General features: G+C 44.1%; 1 protein-coding gene across 1 annotated transcript in view; it reads right to left on the bottom strand.

Moving 5' to 3' along the window:
- Positions 1 to 23,336, bottom strand: part of LOC120017975 (galactosylgalactosylxylosylprotein 3-beta-glucuronosyltransferase 2-like) — a 40,895-nt gene continuing 17,559 nt past the window's right edge. The window contains exons 2-4 of the mRNA XM_038960936.1: positions 11,830 to 11,974; positions 2,383 to 2,531; positions 1 to 87 (exon numbers count right to left, since the gene is read on the bottom strand). Coding sequence (XP_038816864.1) covers positions 1 to 87; positions 2,383 to 2,531; positions 11,830 to 11,974 — 381 coding nt within the window. The remainder of the gene's footprint in view (positions 88 to 2,382; positions 2,532 to 11,829; positions 11,975 to 23,336) is intronic.

The raw sequence follows: 23,336 nt of genomic DNA on the forward strand, positions 1-23,336 counted from the left end.
TTAGACCTCGATAACCACACTGTCCTGTCGATGTCTGGGCTCGTTGCCCAGATTCACCTTCTCTGTACGAGTGTGCCACACCAACACCTGAGAGAAGGGGAGAGAGGGTTAGTGTGTGTGTTCTCTGATGAGCACACACCAGATAGATGCATAACTTACACTATATCACTGAACCAACTATGAAATGGAATGGTGCCTTTGTTAAAATATTCAAGAAAAAGCTTTTTGTGACAGAAAGGGAGGGAGTGGATCAGACCGAATAGACTGATAGTTCTACCTTTTACTGTAGTACATGGAAAGTGCCTCACTTCTATTTCCAACCCAGTAATTTGTGTTCACACACATACACAGTGATGGATGGTTGGTGTGCAGTGCCATCCGTTCCCGGCTCCACTCAGGTGGAACATGTCCTTTCCTGCACACGGGGCTGCTAATTGGGCCGTTTTGCATATCTAACGAGACAAATGCTGCAGCCAGCGAAGCAGGCATAGGTTTGTGTTCATTCTATTGTTCCTCTCCTAAATCCCTTCCCTCTTATTTCACCTCTTCCCTTCTCTCCATGTCGCTCTCATTCTCTCTCATAAAATTCTGCAATATTCTAGTCTGGTCTGTAGTGCCGATTTGAGGTAGAATCTAAGGTAGAACCCATCTGTAATAAAATGTGAACGGTTGAGGTAGAATCTAATTAAAACCCATCTGTAATAAAATGGGAGGGTGAGCTAGAATCTAGCTAGAACCCATCTGTAATAAAATGGGAGGTTGAGGTAGAATGTAATTTGAACCCATCTGTATTAAAATGGGAGAGGTTGAGGTAGAATCTAGTTAGAACCCATCTGTAATAAAATGGGAGAGGTTGAGGGAGATTTGGGGTGGTTAAAGGCAGTCCAATCTCTATTGGCACCGAAAGTGCTGAGTTGACAGAGTGTGCAGAGCACCCTGTGCCAGTGTGTCTAGTAGTTAAAAGACAGTCTGACTCCATGGCAGTACATCTCCTGTCTGCTCTCTCTCCTTCCAAATTGGATTCTCCTTTGTCTAAAATATTTTCATCTTTCTCTCTCCTACCTAATTTTCTTCCCTATCTCTGTCTATTTATTTCTCTCTCTCTTCTCTCTCTTGTTCCATCTCTCCTTTAACCCTCCCTTCTTCCTTCTCATCTCTTGTCTCTACTCCAAGTTTTTAGCAGTTTGAGCATTTGTTTCCAAGGATGAAGTTAGATACGTTTTGTATTTCCTCCCTAATGCTTAAAGGAGCCATCCGCAGTTGCTACATCTATTTGGACTTAAAAATTAATGACATCACATTGGGCAAAAACTGGCTGAATCAATGTTGTTTTCTCCTACTTTCAACCCCAAAAAATAAATGTGATGTTGTTGACTCAACGTGGAAAACTGATTGGATTTGCATAAAGTAATAACGTAACGGCATTTCGTCTTTTTTTAACCCAGCTTTTAAGCTAAATCCAATGATATGGTGACATTTGTTGTTGATTCCACATTGAATTCACGTTAGTGGACAACTCAACCAAATGTAAATCAAAACTGGATTCTGAACTGAGGTTTGTGCCCAGTGGTTTTTACCCATTGATTCTTGAAGAATATAACTTAGAAATGCTCCATGAGCTTAGTTTAACTGTCACACCCCATCATAACCCAGAATGTAAGCTTGTTTTACTCCAATGTTTGTAAACAAAGTACATATCGTCTCAAAAAATGGCGAAAACTATCAATTTTATATTATGCTGTGTTAGCTGTGTCTATGAATTTGAGAGTGGTTACATTTCTCCAGCCCTCTCCCTCAGCTTTTTACTGAAACGGGGGTGGGGAAAACACTTTTATTGTTTCAATTGAGAATTTCCCCTTTAAGGTTAGCATGTGGGGCAGGTAAGCTGACCCTAGATCTGTGCCTAAAGGCAACTTTTACCTGGGGTCCAGTTCAACGTTTGCTACGTTGCATGATGGTTTGTACAAAATGACACATTTCCCCAAAACGTAGCGCACCGTTCTGTCGTACTGCAGTGCTGGGTTGTTATTAGTGATGATGTCACGTACTGCTGGCGATATGACCGTGGTGGGTGATAATGGATGATGTCACATCCTGCTAATGGTATGTATTAATATCAGCCTGCAGCGGCCCCATTAAACTAATGGGCTGATAATGATGATGACTAACAGTGTCATGAGCTGTACAGGAGAGGAGGGAGGTAGCCTAACTGATGAAGAGGGGACACACAGATGCTATATTAGGAGATGGCGCTTCATCACAACTAAAAAAATCTCACTGTCATGCCAACTTGTTGTTTTGACCAATTAGCAAGGCTTTGGGGTCTGATATGGGGTTAGAGGTCAGGGATTAATGGGGTTTCCACAATGATGGGCTACTCACCCTAGTGCAGTTGTTGGCTTTGGGCTCCAGCTCCCCCACCTTGGTGATCTGTTTCAGGAAGTCAGACTCCTGCATGCCAGGCTGGGAACCCCTACGCTTGAACAACGCCCGTGGGCTCCCCAGGACCACTTGGAGGTTCACTGCAAAACCTGGAGAAAAGGAAGAGGTTCATATGCCTGGTCAGATGATTATGTCTCACACATCACATGTCAATCTTGGGATCAGTTAATTCCTTGCTTTAATCATCCTGGAAGTAACTACATATGACCTCGAACTATTGGAACTATGGTGCAACTGACCGGAGATCAGATATATCTCAACTGTGCGGCAGAGTGTGTGCACGTGGGTGTGTGTGTGTTTGCTGTTCATGACTATGCATTGAGAATGCCAGACAGTATCACAGGAAGATCCCACTACAGTATCTCATATTACTCTCCTTATCTCAGTTACAATATATGCGATACCACTGGGTATGGGGTGTGCTGATGGCTGCATGGAATAGCATATTACATTTACTCGCCTCTCCACGTTTCTAGCACACGGTTTTCTAGGCCATAACTCTACTCTCATGGGTATCCTTCTACTCCACTGAGAGATTGTGTGTGTGTGTGTGTGTGTGCCAGTGCGTGTTGCGTATTTCCTGCATTTTGAGTCAAAGAAGGTCACTGGTTTAACACGCACACATACACACAGTGTGTCTGAGTTGGGACTGACCCAATAGGAAGATCTCAGTGGACTATCAGGCATATTACTGAGCTGTGAGTGATACTGCAGTGAAAGCCCAGAAGCTTTACCCCAGGTATGATAGATAGGTATGAAAGCAATTATAAGATAGACATCTCTTAACCTGCAGCTAAGGTGGTATGAAGATTAGTGCATCTGTTAGCAATGCCTGTCTGTCAATGCCGTTTCTGTCTCAATAGTTTCATCCAGCTTCCTTTCCTGGCTTCTTTTCCTTGTCCTTTTCTTTATGCTTTTGTTTCTATGCATTGTATGTAGTGTACGTGTTAGAAACGATACAAAGAACTCCATTTCATCTTATATTGCGCAAGTGAACAGCAAACCTGGTTTCTAAAACAAACGACAAATGCCTCTCCCCCATGTGACCTACTTGTTGTGTGTATGTACAGGAGGTTGGTGGCATCTTAATTGGGGAGGATGGGCTGGTGGTAATGACTGGAGTGGAATGGTAACAAACACATCAAGCACATGGTTTCCAGGTGTTTCATGCCATTCCATTTGCTCTGTTCCAGCCATTATTATGAGTCAGCCTCCACTGACTGACATGTACTGTATGTGTAACTGATAGATGCGCGCACACACACACACACACTACATGTTAATGTTTTTAAATGTATGTCAATTGTTACGTTTTTTAAAATCTGTAATGTATTTTTCGTAATGTGTCGGACCCCATTTTAGAATACTGTGACACAGCTGGTTACTTCCTGTTTTATGAGTGAGGCTTATGACCATTGGTCAAGAAAAGGGTTAATATTAGCAATAGCATGACTCATTAAAGACTAAGTGTTAGCATGCGCCATCCCTCTTTTTTTTGTCCCACTGACTCGCTGTAGTGTAAACTCTAAACACTTTCATGTTGCCCTCTCAAAATCCTCTTCAGGTGAGAGCTCCACTCCAAGACAATGACGGACAGGGCTTTGCATGTATGCGTGTTGGTGCATGTGTGTGGGATGAGATATACAGAACTGTGCTTGCGTGTGTGTGTGTGCGTTCGCGTGTGTGTGCCTGCACCAGAAGAATACTAAACCATCTCCTCCTTCTCTGGCCCAATTGTGGCCCAGTAAATGAGATAGAGCAGCATTGGAACGGATTAATTGGCCAACTTGGCTGCTAACAATAGCCTCCAATACCACAATACAAGTTATTAAGGTAAAAGCTGCAATTTACACACTGCTCAACATTGCCCATTCTACATCAGATGAATAGTGATTAAAGGGGGTTTTTGTGGGCAAAGAAATGTGACTGCTAGTTTGGTGGTGAATATAATATATGTACACTACCGTTCAAAAGTTTGGGGTCACTTAGAAATGTCCTTGTTTTTGAAAGTAAAGCTCATTTTTTGTCCCTTAAAATAGAATCAAATTGATCAGAAATACAGTGTAGACATTTTTATGGATTACTCCTGTGTTCCAATGCCACGTTGTGTTAGCTAATCCAAGTTTATCATTTTTAAAGGTTAATTGATCATTAGAAAACCCTTTTACAATTGTTAGCACAGCTGAAAACTGTTGTACTGATTAAACAAGCAATAAAACTGGCCTTCTTTAGACTAGTTGATTATCTAGAGCATCAGCATTTGTGTGTTCGATTACAGGCACAAAATGGCCAGAAACAAAGTACTTCCTTCTGTAACTTGTCAGTCCATTCTTGTTCTGAGAAATGAAGGCTATTCCATGTGAGAAATTGCCAAGAAACTGAAGATCTCATACACCGCTGTGTACTACTCCCTTCACAGAACAGCGCAAACTGTCCCTAACCAGAATAGAAAGAGGAGTGGGAGACCCTGGTGCACAACTAAGCAAAATGACAAGTACATTAGAGTGTCTAGTTTGAGAAAGATGCCTCACAAGTCCTCAACTGGCAGCTTCATTAAATTGTACCCGCAAAACACCAGTGTCAATGTCAACAGTGAAGAGGCAACTCCGGGATGCTGGCCTTCTAGGCAGAGTTGCAAAGAAAAAGCCATATCTCAGGCCGGCCAATAAAAATAAAAGATTAAGATGTTCAAAAGAACACAGACACTGGACAGAGGAACTCTGCCTAGAAGGCCAGCATCCCGGGGTCGCCTCTTCACTGTTAACGTTGAGACTGGTGTTTTGCGGGTACTATTTAATGAAGCTGCCAGTTGAGGACTTGTGAGGCGTCTGTTTCTCAAACTAGACACTCTAATGTACTTGTCCTCTTGCTCAGTTGTGCACCGGGGCCTCAGAAGAAAGTTATTTGTTTCTGGCCATTTTGAGCCTGTAATCGAACCCACAAATGCTGATGCTCCAGATACTCAACTAGTCTAAAGAAAGCCAGTTTTATTGCTTGTTTAATCAGTACAACAGTTTTCAGCTGTGCTAACATAATTGCAAAAGGGTTTTCTAATGATCAATTAGCCTTTTAAAATGACAAACTTAGATTAGCTAACACAACGTGCCATTGGAACACAGGAGTGATGGTTGCTGAAAATTAGCCTCTGTACGCCTGAACATGAACAATGTCTATACTGTATTTCTGATCAATTTGTTGTTATTTTAATGGACAAAAAATGTGCTTTTCTTTCAAAAACAAGGTCATTTCTAAGTGACCCCAAACTTTTGAACGGTAGTGTATTTATCAATGTGTTTTATTGTCACATACACCAGATACGTGCAGTGAAATGTGTTGTTTTACAGGGTCAGTCATAGTAAATAACGGCTACTTCTCAGAGAGTTTTGAATTGTCAAGAGGAGTTAAACCAGGGTGTCCGCTGTCACCATATCTATTTGTTATGGCCATCAAAATGCTCGCTATTAAAATCAGATCCAATAACATTAGAAATCCAAGGCTTAAAAACAAAGGTGTCCATGATTGACTCAAGTTTTATATTAAGTCCGCAAGCTAGATCCCTGCAATATCTCATTGAAGATCTAGATAATTTTTCTGTACTCTCTGAGCTAAAACCGAATGATAAGTGTACAATATTACGTATTGGATCCTTTAATACAACTTATACATTACCTTGCAATATACCTATAAAATGGGCTGGTGATGGTGAAGTAGATATACTTGGTATTCATATCACAAAAGATATAAATAAGCTCTCCACAATGAATTTCAATAGAAAACTTGTAAAAATAGACAAGATCCTGCAACCATGGAGAGGTAAATAGCTGTCTATTTATGGAAAAATTGCCCTGATTAACTCCTTTGTCATATCTCAGTTTATTCACTTACTTATGGCGCTGCCTACTCCTGATAATTCGTTTTTCAAATCATATATTTTGCTTATCTGGGACGATTAAACAGACAAAATAAAGCGTGCCTATCTATATAATGAATATGATTGGGTGGGTTGAAATTATTAAATATAAAAGCACTAAACCTCTCTCTAAAAGCTTCACTTATTCAAAAGTTTTACTTGAACCCTAAATGGTTCTCAAGTAGATTACTAAGAAAAGCTCATCCATTGTTTAAAAATTGCCTTTTTTCCTTTGTGCAGATTGCCATGTCTCATTTTTGATTAATTTAAAATGATACTTTTTTCAAAGTATCTCTCTTTTTCAAACAAGCATTGCAGAGCTGGCTACAATTTCAATTTCATCCCCCTGATAAGATAGAACAAATATTACAAAAAATATTATGGCTGAACTCAAATGTGCTGGTTGATAAAATACCTGTATTTATGGGAAAGATGTTTGAAAGGGGTATTTTGTTCTTAAATTATATTGTAAATTGGAATGGTAGAGTTATGTCCTTGATGGAGTTATCAGAAATGTACGGGAAGGTCTGCTCAATCCAAGAGTACAACCAATTGATTACAGTATTACCCCAAAAATGGAGGAGGCAGGTAGCAGCGGCAGGAGGTAGGGAACTGGTCTGTCTGCCCAATATAAAGGATCAAAATTGGCCGAGGGTAATGAGGTAAGATAAGGGAGGTAAGGCAATAAATAGGCCATAGTGGCGAAATAATTACAATTTAGCAATTAAACACTGGAGTGATAGATGTGCAGAAGATGAATGTGCAAGTAGAGATAATGAGGTGCAAAGGAGCAAAACAATTATAATAATAACAGTATGGGGATGAGGTAGTTGGATGGGCTATTTACAGATGGGCTATGTACAGGTGCAGTGATCTGTGAGCTGCTCTGACAGCTGGTGCTTAAAGTTAAAGAGGGAGATATGAGTCTCCAGCGTCAGTGATTTTTGCAATTCGTTCCAGTCATTGGCAGCAGAGAACTGGAAGGAAAGGCGGCCGAAGGAGGAATTGGCTTTGGGGGTGACCAGTGAAATATACCTGCTGGAGCGCGTGCTATGGGTGAGTGCTGCTATGGTGACCAGTGAGCTAAGTAAGGCGGGGCTTTACCTAGCAAAGACTTATAGATGACCTGTAGCCAATGGGTTTGGCGACGAATATGAAGCGATGGCCAGGCAACGAGAGTATACAGGTCGCAGTGGTGGGTAGTAAATGGGGCTCTGGTGACAAAACGGATGGCACTGTGATAGACTGTATCCAATTTGCTGAGTAGAGTGTTGGAGGCTATTTTGTATATGACATCGCCGAAGTCAAGGGTAGGTAGGATAGTCAGTTTTACGAGGGTATGTTCGACAGCATGAGTGAAGGATGCTTTGTTAAAAATAGGAAGCCGATTCTACATTTAATTTTGGATGGAGATGCTTAATGTGAGTCTGGAAGGAGAGTTTACAGAGGTGGATCAGAGGATCACCAGCAGCAAGAGCGACATCATCGATATATACAGAGAAAAGAGTCTGCCTGAAAATTTAACCCTGTGGCACCCCCATAGAGACTGCCAGAGATCCGGACAACAGGCCCTCCGATTTGACACACTGAACTCTGTCTGAGAAGTAGTTGGTGAACCAGGCGAGGCAGTCATTTGAGAAAGCAAAGCTGTTGAGTCTGCCGATAAGAATGTGGTGATTGACAGAGTCGAAAGCCTTGGCCAGGTCGATGAATACAGCTGCACAGTATTGTCTCATCGATGGCAGTTATGATATCATTTAGGACCTTGACCGTGGCTGAGGTGCACCCATGACCAGCTCGGAAACCAGATTGCATAGGTACGGTGGGTACGGTGGGATTCGAAATGGTCAGTGATCTGTTTGTTAACTTGGCTTTGGAAGACCTTAGAAAGGCAGGGTAGGATAAATATAGGTCTGTAACAGTTTGGGACTAGAGTGTCACCATCTTTGAAGAGGGGGATGACCACGGCAGCTTTCCATTCTTTGGGGATCTCAGACGATACGAAAGAGAGGTTGAACAGGCTAGTAATAGGGGTTGCAACAATTGCGGCGGATCATTTTAGAAAGCGAGGGTCCAGATTGTCTAGCTCGGCTGATTTGTAGGGGTCCAGATTTTGCAGCTCTTTCAGAACATCAGCTATCTGGATTTGGGTGAAGGAGAAATTGGGGAGGCTTGGGCAAGTTGCTATGGGGGGTGCAGGGCGGTTGACCGGGGTAGGGGTAGCCAGGTGGAAAGCATGGCCAGCCGTAGAGAAATGCTTATTGAAATTCTCCATTATCGTGGATTTATTGGTGGTGACAGTGTTTCCTAGCCTCATTGCAGTGGGCAGCTGGGAGGAGGTGCTCTTATTCTCCATGGACTTTACAGTGTCCCAGAACTGTTTGGAGTTTGTGCCAAAGGATGCAAATTTCTGTTTGAAAAAGCTAGCCTTTGCTTTCCTAACTGCCTGTGTATATTGGTTCCTAACTTCCTTGAAAAGTTGCATATCGCGGGGGCTGTTTGATGCTAATGCAGTATGCCACAGGATGTTTTTGTGCTGGTCAAGGGCAGTCAGGTCTGGAGTGAACCAAGGGCTATATCTGTTCCTGGTTCTACATTTTTTGAATGGGGCATGCTTATTTAAGATGGTGAGGAAAGCACTTTTAAAGAGTAACCAGACATCCTCTACTGACGGAATGAGGTCAATATCCTTCCAGGATACCCGGGCCAGGTCGATTAGCAAGGCCTGCTCGCTGAAGTGTTTTAGGGAGCATTTGACAGTGATGAGGGGTGGACGTTTGACCGCAGACCCATTACGGATGCAGGCAATAAGGCAGTGATCGCTGAGATCCTGGTTGAAGACAGCAGAGGTGTATTTGGAGGGCAGGCTGGTTAGGATGATATCTTTGAGGGTGCCCATGTTTACGAATTTGGGGTTGTACCTGGTAGGTTCATCGATAATTTGTGTGAGTTTGAGGGCATCTAGCTTAGATTGTAGGACGGCCGGGGTGTTAAGCATGTCCCAGTTTAGGTCACCTAACAGCATGAGCTCTGAAGATAGATGGGGGGAAATCAATTCACATATGGTGTCCAGGGCATAGCTGGGGGCAGAAGGTGGTCTATAGCAAGCGGCAACGGTGAGAGACTTGTTTCTGGAAAGGTGGATTTTTAAAAGTTGAAGCTCAAATTGTTTGGGACAGACCTGGATAGTAAGACAGAACTCTACAGGCTATCTCTGCAGTAGATTGCAACTCCGCCCCCTTTGCAGTTCTATTTTGTTAGAAAATTTTATAGTTAGGGATGGAAATTTCTGGGTTTTTGGTGGCCTTCCTAAGCTAGGATTCAGACATGACTAGGACATCTGGGTTGGCAGAGTGTGCTAAAGCAGTGAATAAAACAAACTTAGGGAGGAGGCTTCTAATGTTAACATGCATGAAACCAAGGCTTTTACGATTACAGAAGTCAACAAATTAGAGCGCCTGGGGAATGGGAGTGGAGCTAGGAACTGCAGGGCCTGGATTAACCTCTACATCACCAGAGGAACAGAGGAGGAGTAGGATAAGGGTACGGCTAAAGGCTATAAGAACTGGTCATCTAGTACATTCGGAACAGAGAGTAAAAGGAGCAGGTTTCTGGGCACGGTAGAATAGATTCAAGGCATAATGTACAGTAGGCTGTGAACCTAGGCATTAAGTTTTTTTATTTTACCTTTATTTAACTAGGCAAGTCAGTTAAGAACAAATTCTTATTTTCAATGACGGCCTAGGAACAGTGGGTTAACATCCTTGTTCAGGGGCAGAACAACAGACTTTTACCTTGTCAGCTCAGGGATTTCATCTTGCAACCTTTCGGTTACTAGTCCAACACTCTAATCACTAGCCTACCACCGGCATTGAATGACAATGAGAGAGGTATTGTCTCTATAGACACCATTTAAACCAGGTGAGGTCACCGCATGTGTGGGAGGTGGAACAAAAGGGTTAGCTAAGGCATATTGAGCAGGGCTGGAGGCTCTACAGTGAAATAAGACAATATTCGGCGATTCAGACAGCTAGCGGGCTGGGTCTAGCAGGCTAGCAGATGGGCATTCAGGGGACATCGCGACGGAGGAGCCTGTTGAAAATCCCCTCGGGCGGATTACGTCAGTAGTCCAGTCGTGATGGATCGGCGGGGCTCCGTATCGGCAGTAAAAGGGGTCCAGGCCAATTGGAAAAATAGGTATTGCAGCCCAAGGAATGGCTGATGGACCTCTCCAGCTAGCCGGGAGATGGGCCTAGCATAGGCTAGCACCAGGCTAATTGGTGCTTGCTTTGGGACAGAGACGTTAGCCAGGAGTAACCACTCGGATAGCAGCTAGCTAGCTGCGATGATCCATGTGAAAAGGTTCAGAGCTTGCGGTAGGAATCCGGAGATATGGAAAAAAGAAGTCCGATACGCTCTGGATTAAATCGCGCGGTGCAAACTGGCAGGAGTTGTCCAGGCTAAAGGTTAGCTGATGACCCGCTAGCAGTGGCTAGCTGACTACTAGCTAGTAGCTAGTTAGCTGGCTAGCCTTTGTTGGGGGTTTCGGTTCTAACGTAAAGAAAATAGCAGATCCATACCACATTGGGTGAGGCGGGTTGCATGAGAGTATGTTGAAGTTGAGGTTAAAAAAATATTTGTAAAAAATATGCGAAGAAAAAAATATATATACACGGGACACGACAAGAAAAAAAAACTCCTGACTGCTCTGCCATCTTGGAATTCAGTAACCGAAACGACCTTTCTTTGTCCCAACTTTGTAACCGATAGGCTACCTCTCGCCATTTAGCAGGCGCTTTTGTCCAAAGCGACAATGACCCATGAATTTGACCCATGAACCTTAGCATTGCAAGAGCCATGCTCTACCAACTGAATCACACAGAAAGATAAGAAAGTCTAGGGGAGATCGGAAGAATAGAGGAAAGCACAGGAGAAAAGGAAAAAGGTTGATAAGGGGAGATGTAGAACAGGAGAGGAGGGGGGAGGAGGAGAGGAGATGAGGATAGGAGTAGGCTCTTCTGTTACAATGTCTTAATTGTCTGTGTGTGTTTGCAAGCACAGAGTATGGGTAAAATGTGTGTCTATGTGTATCGCATGTCTGGCTGTGTCCCTTTATTTGCACGCTTGAGTGTTAGTGTGTGGTTAGTGGAACCATTAATGCAGGAGGGACCACTAGATGGGTTTGTTATGGACAGAGCAGAGCAGAGAAAGAGGGACAGAGAGAGAGAGGGAGAGAGAGAAGGCTGAAGTGGTGAGCAGCATCCCACTTTACTTTTAGTTGTGCTTACACCTGAGAAGCACCGTTCCCTGACGCACCCTTTCAGAGAGAGACCGAGAACAGTCGCCCACTCCTCACCGCAAACACAAGAGCCCCTAAATAGTGTGAAGCAGTTTACAACACCATGTTGGGCTGCATTCCAGATAAAAAAAACACTGGGTACTGTTCCTCTGCCCTAGATGATTAGATGTGCTCTTACCTGCCATGTCGATGGCGAAGGGGCGGTCGGGCCTCCAGCCAGTGTACCAGCCCACCACTTTGCCCTTCTCCACTATGGGGCGCTCGTACCTCCGCCCACTGACCAGCCCCACCGGCCACACTGACACACCCCGCGTCGAACGCATCTAGAGAAACAGAGAGGGAGAGAGAGTTAGACACACAAACACACAGAAGCCCCATAGGCCACACAGACAGGCACTTTGATCTGAAAACAGTAGAGGTCAAAGCAATAGGATTCTTGGTGTGAATTAGCTCCAGGCCTTTCCAGCTCGTTCATATCAGTGTATATAGAGGATAGCAGACAAGGAGGCAGTTTTAGACTTTTGAGATGAACCGTCTGTGTCCATATGTAGAACCGCCGCCCTCCCCAAATCAAGCTGTGAAGTAGATCAACAACCACATTTATTTGGTGGCAAACGTCGGATGAAATATCTGAAGAAATCTGATAAGGCAGAAATCAGCATGGCTAGACTCCTTGCTTCACTGGATCCTACACTAAATGAAATAGCAGAGTAGAATGGGGCCCGGGTACATTTTCACCGTGAATTAATTACAGACAGCCGGCAGCAGGGTAGAGCCAGACTGTTTGTGTGTAAGTGTGTAAATTGCGTTTAGCCTTGGAGTGTGGAACACATGTGAGTGTGTGTATATAGTTACTATGTGTGTGTGTATATATGCTTGCTTGTGTGTGTGCATGCATTCATTTGTTTGTTTGTTGGTGTGTGTGTAACATTTCATACATCATTTCCAGTATAGATTTCCATTCTAGTGTTATTCTCCTTTCAGAACCTCAAACCACCTGAAGGAAGTCACTCATGGCGCAAAACATACAAGACAGTATTGGGGATTACAGAGCGATGATGTCGCCGTGTGATTCTTCACACAAACGGTCAAGGCAGGGCCTAGATCTTTCATGTCTCCTCTCTACCTCCCAGCTTTCAACGGAGTGATGGGAAGGCTCTCTCTCTCTCCCCCTTTACTCATGCACACAGCTTAGATGTCTTCTCTTCAAATGCTGTACCCCTTGAGCATGTGCGATGCTAAAACCCTTCCCCACCTTTCTGTTTCCTGCAGGTTTTTTTTCAAAGGCTACTGGCCGAGTCTATCAAAATGGAGATGAAAAGAGAGTGAATGTCCGCTCGCTCACTGTTTACTGTTCCCGTATGTAATCTTCATGTTAGCCTTATGGTACAGCATCGTTTCCAGCCTTAATGGTCTTTGATGGGGTTTTAACCTGAGTAGCCTGATGAAGACTGTTGTGGAGGAATCAAATAGTTGACACTGGGTAGCAGCAAAAAATGAGTCGACATTCATTTGGTTCTAATTATCTTTCGTCCAGATCCTGACCCTTGTTTGGATATGCATAATTCCTCAAATGAATGGAGACTTAGGGATGGAGCAGTTGTTTAAAAGACATCGTTAAAAATTCTTCCAACGTATTCTTAATTACAAAGTACCCCCATAGTACCCATATAGTCCTACCCACTAGACACTCCAAGATCGGAGATGATTGCTATCCAATCACACACAGATCAGTGATTTTAAAAAAGGAAGGGACGTAAGAAGAACGAATGTTCAATTGGACCAGGGCCTCAGAGAAAAAGCAAAGGCAGAACTGGGAACTGTAAAGATTGATTAAAAGCTCCAGCCTCTGCAGGCATGGACCCAGACTGTCAAAACCAACATCAACCGTATAATACCTGTGCTAGAGAAATAGTCAATACCCTTCAGAAAGAATCCACTCTGCAGAGAATTCAAGCTCTAAAAATAGACCAAAAAAGAATTGCTTTGTGACCTATAACCTCTACTGGCTCTATGCTGGCGTTTTGGGACATCGAGGAAACCAGATCCCATTATTGACATACATTGGATTTTGACACAGTAGATGGGTTCCTGGTCTCTATCTGAAATGGAGGTCTACTTTCCACATAGTGGCATTGTCTGACTGAGTGGTACAGAAAAGAGTCATACCTTAAAGGATAATCAAATCAAATCACATTTTATTGGTCATATACACATATTTAGCAGATGTTATTGCAGGTGTAGCGAAATACTTGTGTTCCTAGCTCCAACAGTGCAGTGGTATCTAACAATTCACAACAATACACACAAATCTAAAAGTAAAATAATGGAATTAAGAAATATATAAATATTAGGACAAGCAATGTCGGAGTAGCATTGACTAGAATACAGTAAAATACAGTATGTAAACATTATTAAAGTGTCCAGTGTTCCATTATTAAAGTGGCCAGTGATTCAATGTCTATGTACATAGGGCAGCAGCCTCCAATGTGCAGGGTTCAGTAACCAGGTGGTAGCCAGCTAGTGACAGTGACTAAGTTCAGGGCAGGGTACTGGGTGGAGGCCGGATAGTGATGGCTATTTAACAGTCTGATGGCCTTGAGATAGAAGCTCTTTTTCATTATCTAGGTCCCAGCTTTGATGCACCTGTACTGACCTCGCCTTCTGGATAGTAGCGGGGTGAACAGGCAGTGGCACGGGGGGTTGATGTCTTTGATGATCTTTTTGGCCTTCCTGTGACATCGGGTGCTGTAGGTGTCCTGGAAGGCAGGCAGTGTGTCCCCGGTGATACGTTGGGCAGACCGCACCACCGTCTGGAGAGCCCTGCGGTTGCGGGCTGTGCAGTTGCTGTACCAGGCATTGATACAGACCGACAGGATGCTCTCAATGGTGCATCTGTAAAACTTTGTGAGGGTCTTAGGGGCAAATACTAATTTATTCAGCCTCCTGAGGTTGAAGAGGCGCTGTTGCGCCTTCTCTACCACACTGTCTGTGTGGGTGGACCATTTCAGATTGTCAGTGATGTGTACGCTGAGGAACTTTTCACCTTCTCCACTGCGGTCCCATCGATGTGGATGGGGGCGTGCTCCCTCTACTGTCTCCTGAAGTCTACGATCAGCTCCTTAGTTTTGTTGACGTTGAGGGAGAGGTTCTTTTCCTGGCACCACTCTGCCAGGTTCCTCACCTCCTTCCTGTAGGCTGTCTCGTCATTTTTGGTAATCAGGCCTACTACTGTTGTGTCGTCTGCAAACTTTATGATTGAGTGAGTAAGGAGGTGGCTGAGCACACACCCTTGTGGGGCCCCTGTGTTGAGGGTCAGCATAGTGGAGGTGTTGTTTCCTACCTTCACCACCTGGCGGCGGCCCATCAGGAAGTCCAGGACCCAGTTGCACAGGGCGGGGTTCAGACCCAGGGCCCCGAGCTTAATGATGAGCTTGGAGGGTACTATGGTGTTGAAGGCTGAGCTGTAGTCAATGAACAGCATTCTTACATAGGTATTCCTCTTGTCCAGATGGGAAAGGGCAGTGTAATGTCAATTACATCGTCTGTGGATTTCGGAGTGAACTTTTGACAAGGGGAATAGGAGAATACCTCAGGTTACCATTTAAGATGTCATCTATCTAATTTTGAGCCACTGTCATCTATCTAATATTGAGTTGCAACATAGTCAGTGAATGTCTAGGCTGCTTTTGTTTACTCCATATTAACGGAGGTGATATGTAAATTGTATGCATATACAATGGGATTTTTAATGACACAGTATAAATCCATTATAAATGTGTTCCTCTCCCAGAGAATAAGCTGTCATTTAATTGTGTGCTCATACACTCTTTCCTTGGTGCGATTTTAATCAATCCTTCTCCATGTGTCATTAATATGCATAGCGGGGGCTATGAAAGAGAGAGAGGGAGAAAAAAATGATGAATTAAATTAGAGGAGAGAAAATGAGGAGGTTATGAAATGGTGATGCAATGATACATGGTGTGTGCGCGGGTTGGTGTAAGGCGTTGGGGGTGAGTTTGCTGTGTCTGAAAGAATGATGAAGTGTGTGCGTGTGTGCGTGTGTGTGTTTGTGCTCTAAGGGCATCGTTTCTGTCTCCATCCTTCTAAGCAGCTGGGTGTGGGGCGGGGGGTGGGTTCAGGGTTGGAGGGTAGACAATGCCAGCATTTTGACAGACTCACGACTCACACTGCTCCTGAGGGTGGAGAAATAAATGAGGAGAGGGATGAGGAGGGAGGAATAGAGGAAGGGAGAGAAAGAGGGAGAGGGTAGTACATGAGAGGATGTGAGAGAAGAGAAGAGGGCACAAGGAAAGAGAGAAGAGAGAAGAGGACACAGGGAAAAAGAGAAGAGTGGGAGAGGATGGAAAAGGAAAGCAGGGAGGAGATGAGAGAGGAACGGATCCAGAAATAAGGAAAAGAGAGAGGGAGAGTGGAGAGGAGACAGCGCGGGAGAATAGAAGGGGTGTGCCAGTGCAGTAATGAGTAACCAGAGCTAGTGTAAAATCAAGTGTCTGTTCTCACGCCCTGTTCTACGCTCTTCACCTCTCTCACACCTCCTCCATCTTTCTCACCACCCTCTCTTCTTCACTACACTACCTTTTCTCTTTCCTTCCCCTTCCTTCTCCCCCCCCTCCTCTCCACCACCTACTCAGACAGCCAATTTCTATCTGTGGGATTCTCTCCTTTCTGCTTCAGTTCCCAGACAGAGAAAAAACCCTCTAGTATGTAATTATGATAATTGCTCACATGGGTTTGATGGAATTGGATTTCAGATTTTGCTCTTCCTCTCTTTCTTGCGGTTCCTTTGTTCCCTTTCTAGGGGCCTACTGAACACTATGAAACCATGGCCATTGATTGAATTTGTCCTGGCAATGTGTCAGTGTAGTTGTAGACTACAAGTATGTAGACCTATCCTTAAGTATGTAGACCTATCCTTAAGTATGTAGGCCTATCTTCCACACCAATTAATAGTCTGCTCATTTCAGAACATAGTTTCTACCCTTGTTGAGGAGGGAGAGACATAATTGTGTTAATTTTTTTTCTGTCACACCCTGATCTGTTTCACCTGTCTTCGTGATTGTCTCCACCCCCCTCCAGGTGTCGCCCATCTTCCCCATTATCCCCAGTGTATTTATACCTGTGTTCTCTGTTTGTCTGTTGCCAGTTTGTTTTGTCTCGTCAAGCCTACCAGCGTTTTTCCCCTGCTCCTGTCTTTCTCTAGTTCCTGTTTTCTAGTTTTCACGGTTTTGACCATTCTTTCTGCCCTGACCCTGAGCCTGCTTGCCGTCCTGTACCTTTCGGACTCTGTTCTGGATTACTGACCTCTGCCTGCCCGTGACCTGTCGTTTGCCTGCCCCCCTGTTTTTGTAATAAACTTTTGTTACTTCGAAACAGTCTGCATCTGGGTCTTCTCCTGAGCCTTGACACTTTTCATTAATTGGTAGGACGTTCTACCTCACTTTTACCAGCACGTCTCGTGTGCCTATCACCCAGTAGCACTCACATCTGTAATTATGAAGTGCTTTGAAAGGCTGGTCATGACTCACATCAACACCATCATTCCAGATACCGTATACCCACTCCAATTAACATACCGCACCAACAGATCCACAGATGACGCAATCTCTATTGCACATCACAATGCCCTCTCACACCTGGACAAGAGGGGAAATAACTATGTGAGAATACTGTTCATAGACTACAGCTCAGCGTTCACCACCATAGTCCCCTCAGCTGGGGAACCTGGGACTGAACACCTCTCTCTGTAACTGGATCCTGGACTTCCTGACGGGGCGGCCCCAGGTGGTGAGGGTAGGCAACAACACCTCTGCCACGCTGACCCTCAACACGGGGGCCCCTCAAGGGTGTGCCTAGTCTCCTCCTGTACTCCCTGTTCAATCACGACTGCATAGCCATGCACGAATCAACACCATCATCAAGTTTGCTGATACAACAGTGGTAGGCCTGATCACCAATGCTGATTAGACAGCGTACAGGGAGGAGGTCAGAGACTTGGCAATGTGGTGCCAACACAACAACCACTCCCTCAACCTCAATAAGACCAAGGAGTTGATCGTGGACTACAGGAGAAAGAGGGGAGTACACCCCCCCCCATCCACATCGAGAGCTTCAAGTTCTTTGGTTTCTACATCACTAAGGACATAACACGGTCCACACGCACCTGCACAGTTGTGAAGAGGGCATAACAGCGCCTCTTCCCCCCCAGGAGGCTGAAAAGATTTGGTTCCTCAAAAAGTTCTACAGCTGCACCATCGAGAGTATCTTGACTGGCTGCATCACCACTTATGGCAAATGCACCACCCTCGACCGCAAAGCGCTACAGAGGGGGGTGTGGACAGCCCAGTACATCACTGGGGCTGAGCTCCCTGCCATCCAGGACCTCTATATCAGGCGGTGTCAGAGGAAGGACAAAATAATTACCAAAGACTTTAGCCACCCAAGCCATAGACCAGGGATGAGTAACTCCAGTCATCGGGTGTCTGATTGGTGTCACACTTTTGCCCCAGCCGCAGCTAACACACCTGACTCCAATAATCAACTAACCATGATTTTCAGTTTAGAATGCAATTAGTTTAATCAGCTGTGTTAGATAGGGATGGGGGAAAAGTGTGACACCAATCAGGCCCCCGAGGACTGGAGTTGCCCATCCCTGCCGTAGAATGTTCACTCTGCTACCGTCCGGCAAACGATACCAGAGCATCAGCTCTCTGACCAACAGGCTCAGAGACAGCTTCTATCCCAAAACCATAAGACTGCTACATAGCCATCAGACTGTAAAATAGTTAAATAATGGTTACCTGGACTATCTGCACTGAACCTATCTTGCACTGATTCTATGCACACTCACAAGACTATATATACACACACTACACAAACACTCTCACACAAAACCCACACATATTCACATACACTACATACTGTACGCACACACACAAGACACACACATGCATGCCAACAACACAAACACACATACACACACACTCATACCAACACAACAAAAACACACATACAAACACACTTTTACACTCATCATATGCTGCTGCTACTTTCTTCTAATTTTTTTTCTCCAAAATGGTTCTTCGGCTGTCCCCATAAGAGAACCCTTTATCGTTCCAGGTAGAACCCTTTTTGGCTCCAGGTAAAAACCTTTTGGGTTCCATGTAGAACCCTCTGTAGAAAGGTTTCTACATGGAACCCATTTCTACATGGAACCCAAAAAGGTTATTCAAAATGTTTTCCTATGGTGACAGCCGGCGTTGCCGGCCTACTAGCCGTCACCGATCCATGTTTCCTTTTCCGTTTGTTTTGTCTTTGGTTCTGTCACACCTGGTTTTCATTTGCTTTGATTTCTGTGTGTCTATTTACCCCTGTTTCCCCGCTTAGGTTTGTGCGGGATTATTTTTTCTTGTTGCTTGTGGAGGCTTGCCTCAGTGTATTTTCGCATGTAGTGATTTTAGTAAGGTGCGTTGTGGTTCTACGCCTTACGGGTGAACTGTTTGTTCCCATTGGGTTTTGGGTATTTGTACTGGACTGTGTTTGTTTTGGACTTGCCCTGATTAAAAGTTTCACGCTACACTGACATTTCTGCTATCCTGCGTTTGACTCCTCACTTACCTTAAGTGCGCACGCAATAGGTACTTCCTGTATATAGCTCCACATTGATCTGGTACTGGTACTTCCTGTTTATAGCTCCACATTGATCTGGTACGGGTACTCCCTGTATATAGCTCCACATTGATCTGGTACTGGTACTTCCTGTTTATAGCTCCACATTGATCTGGTACGGGTACTTCCTGTATATAGCTCCACATTGATCTGGTACTGGTACTTCCTGTATATAGCTCCATTCTTGTGTATTTTATTCCTCATGTTACTATTTGTATTTTTTAACTCTGCATTGTTGGGAAGGGCTCGCAGGCAAACATTTCATGGTTAAGTCTACACCTGTTGTATTAGGCACATGTGATTTGAGGACTATAGGCCTGCCATTTCCTTCAAGCCTTTGAGTGAACAGCTTTATTTGACAAGCTGTCTGGTTGCAGTAATTTTAAGTCAGACCAATGCACATTTCTGACTGATGGACTGGCAGACTATGCTTACCCAAACACTTGGGAGTCATTCAGTATTGGCTACGGTGCTGCAGTTACGCTGTTACCACTAGCTCACAACGTCCCACTGCCCTGGAGCAAAATGCAAACTCACCCAGAGGCTATGATAGCTCACAGGGCATTCATGTGAAATATGCACGGTTCTGTTTGCTGACACTCCATTCTGAGGCAGCAAAGCTGGTGGAATGTCTGGCACACATAATGAATTGTGCCGAGCCATGACCTGTTAATGCTTGATAACAGAGAAAACATCCAATAATTCTTTCTTCATGCAAAGCATTACCAGCTGGTTTCCTCTCAAACTCAGACATAAGGGACCATTAGAAATTTGCTGGTAGTTGACATAAAAAAAAGATGTACCCCCCCATCCTCAACGTAAAAACTATTTTCACATGACCCTCCCCTTGTACTGTAAAAAAAAATTGCACACCCTCCCCCCTCATTAAATTTACTAAAAATAATGTTGACGGCCACAAATAAAAATAACAGTTGCGACCCTGTGTTTATAAACATGGATATTGACTTTGCCACTTCAGCATGCATTTGTGGCACAGTCGATGCCAGGCAGGGCTACGGGCCAGAAGGTAGAGGGTTCGCCGACCACCACAGACGAGCTTACTCACTCTGCCTGTTTCATTACACAACAATCAGAGCTGGCTGCACACTGATCAGCTAGGGGGAAATCAGATTTTCTATATTTTGATGCTATATTTATAATTATATATAATATATGCAACTAGTTATCCACCAACAGGATTCTGTACCAATGCACCACACAACCAATAAGTAAAGCATATACTGACTTCGGGCACTTCAATATCATGGTTTGAATTTTCAACATCACAATAAAACAGACTATGTAAATCTTGACAAACAGAAAATATATCCCTCCCTACCTTGCAGGCCTAGCCAGTATTGAAGGCTTGTCTTCACAATCTCCGAATATCATTAAACTTTTTAGTGTTTTGTAACAGATGTCTCTTTCAATTCATCAAATGGCTGCTGCACAGTTTGGATGCTGGAATTACATTTTGGACGAACGTGCACAGATAGCCTACAGGACTTTTGAAGTAGCCTAATCAAATTAAAACATTGTGACAGGTTGTGTTTATGGAGTGTACACTGTTCTTTATTTTAGTCTTATTATTATCTATCCTTATGCCTAGTCACTTTACCCTGCCTTCATGTACATATCTACCTCAAATAGAAGGGATATAAAGGTAATACAGTTAAATGACAAATATTTAGGCTATATTGAAGTATTAGGTTCTAGGTGCGTGAGGAAAAGCCGCTGGGATTGGAGAGGAGGCAGAGCGCGTGTTAAGCCTTCCTGAATGACTGGGCCTGCTGGGAGCATATGTGGCCACGTTATTATAGGACGACTTGGGAGAATGATGGTCTGCAACAGACAGAGCATCTCATTATCAGAAGTTAAAATACAGGGCCTCCCGGGTGGCGCAGTGGTCTAGGGCACTGCATCGCAGTGCTAACTGCGCCACCAGAGTCTCTGGGTTCGCGCCCAGGCTCTGTCGCAGCCGGCCGCGACCGGGAGGTCCGTGGGGCGACGCACAATTGGGCTAGCGTCGTCCGGGTTAGGGAGGGTTTGGCCGGTAGGGATATCCTTGTCTCATCGCGCTCCAGCGACTCCTGTGGCGGGCCGGGCGCAGTGCGCGCAAGGGGGCCAGGTGCACGGTGTTTCCTCCGACACATTGGTGTGGCTGACTTCCGGGTTGGAGGCGCGCTGTGTTAAAGAAGCAGTGCGGCTTGGTTGGGTTGTGCTTCGGAGGACGCATGGCTTTCGACCTTCGTCTCTCCCGAGCCCGTACGGGAGTTGTAGCGATGAGACAAGATAGTAATTACTAGCGATTGGATACCACGAAAATTGGGGAGAAAAGGGGATAAAAATAAATAAATAAATAAATAAATACAGCCAGACTGGGCTGCTACTGTCCCTTTCTAGACCTTATAAACTGTTGAAAATAGACCCACAACTGATCCACATGGAATGAACATTCAAATCACAGGGCTTTTGCACCATTATTCAAAGGACATTTTCACTGCGGTTTCCAGCCTAGAGTAGAATGTTGTACCCACTTGAAAACAGTAATGCAATTATTCATTGCATTGTGGTGTTGTAGGCTAGTCTAGGTAGGATAATTGTATTGTCCCTAAACGATCAATAGGGGAGCTTTTTGAGCTGTGTGTCTCACTGTTCTTTCATGCACAATGACACACCTGGCCTCTCAACTGCCTATCAGCTATTCCTACTTGTTCTTGTGGATTCATATTGAAAATTGATGCACCTTTGAATAAATGTTTATGATTGCTAGTTAACATATTTCAGGTCCGGACAAATGATCCACCGACTACTACTGTCACTATGAATGGTGGATAGACAGACTGGTAGACTATTGACCTGTGGCATAGTAATAGTTAACGTGCAGAAAAGCATAGTGCAAAGGGATGTACAAAACCCCATTGATATAGGGGAGGTGCATGCAAGCATATGAGAAAATGTGGATATATGGAAGAAATTATAAAGTAAAACCTGCAAAAGAGCGAACGTAAACCAGGGAAAAAATGAACTACCCTCCCCTGTGCCCAATAAAAATATCACACAAAAAAAGTTAGACAACCCTCCCCTACCCATTTTTGCAAATGTATAAAAATAACTAATAAAAATACCATATTTACATAAGTATTCAGACCCTTTGCTATAAGACTCGATTTTGAGCTTTCCATTGATCATCCTTGAAAGGATTCTTCAACTTGATTGGAGTCCACCTGTGGTAAATTCAATTTATTGGACATGATTTGGAAAGGCACACACACTGTCTATATAAAGTCCCAGTTGACAGTGTATGTCAGAGCAAAAACCAGGCCATGAGGTTGAAGGCTTTGTGTGTAGAGCTCCGAGACATGATTGTGTCGAGGCACAGATCTGGGGAAGGGTACCAAAAAATATCTGCAGCAGTGAAGGTCCCCAAGAACACAGTGGCCTCCATCATTTTAAATGGAAGAAGTTTGGAAACATCAAGACTCTTCATACTCTCATTCATATTTTTCCAAGATGGCGTAGCAGTCAGACGTCCTCGTCTTGTCGTGTCCTGTATATATATATATATTTACACCTTTCTTCGCATATCTTTTATATATATTTTTTTACAAAAACTGAACTTCAAAACACTTTCCTGCAACCCGCCTCACCAATTACAAAAAAAAGTATTATTTACCTAAAATCTGAAAATCCACAATAGAAGCTAGCCAGAAGCTAACCAGAAGCTAGCCAGAAGCTAACCAGAAGCTAGCCTGAAGCTACCCAGAAGCTAGCCAGTTTACTGGCTAACGTTAGTATTTCAGCTAACCATGGTTTGTGGTCATCAGCTATTCCTTTAGCTCGAAAATCTATCGCCACTTTTGTACAACGCGACTCAGACCAGAACATACCGGACCTATTTTTCTCCATATCCTCGGATTTCAACCGCAAGCTCTGGACATTTACACCTTGACTTCGCAGCTAGCTAGCTGCTACCCGTGTGACTATTGGCTTACG

This window comes from Salvelinus namaycush, chromosome 22, assembly GCF_016432855.1.
Source record: "Salvelinus namaycush isolate Seneca chromosome 22, SaNama_1.0, whole genome shotgun sequence".
In the NCBI taxonomy this organism is placed as follows: Eukaryota; Metazoa; Chordata; class Actinopteri; order Salmoniformes; family Salmonidae; genus Salvelinus; species Salvelinus namaycush.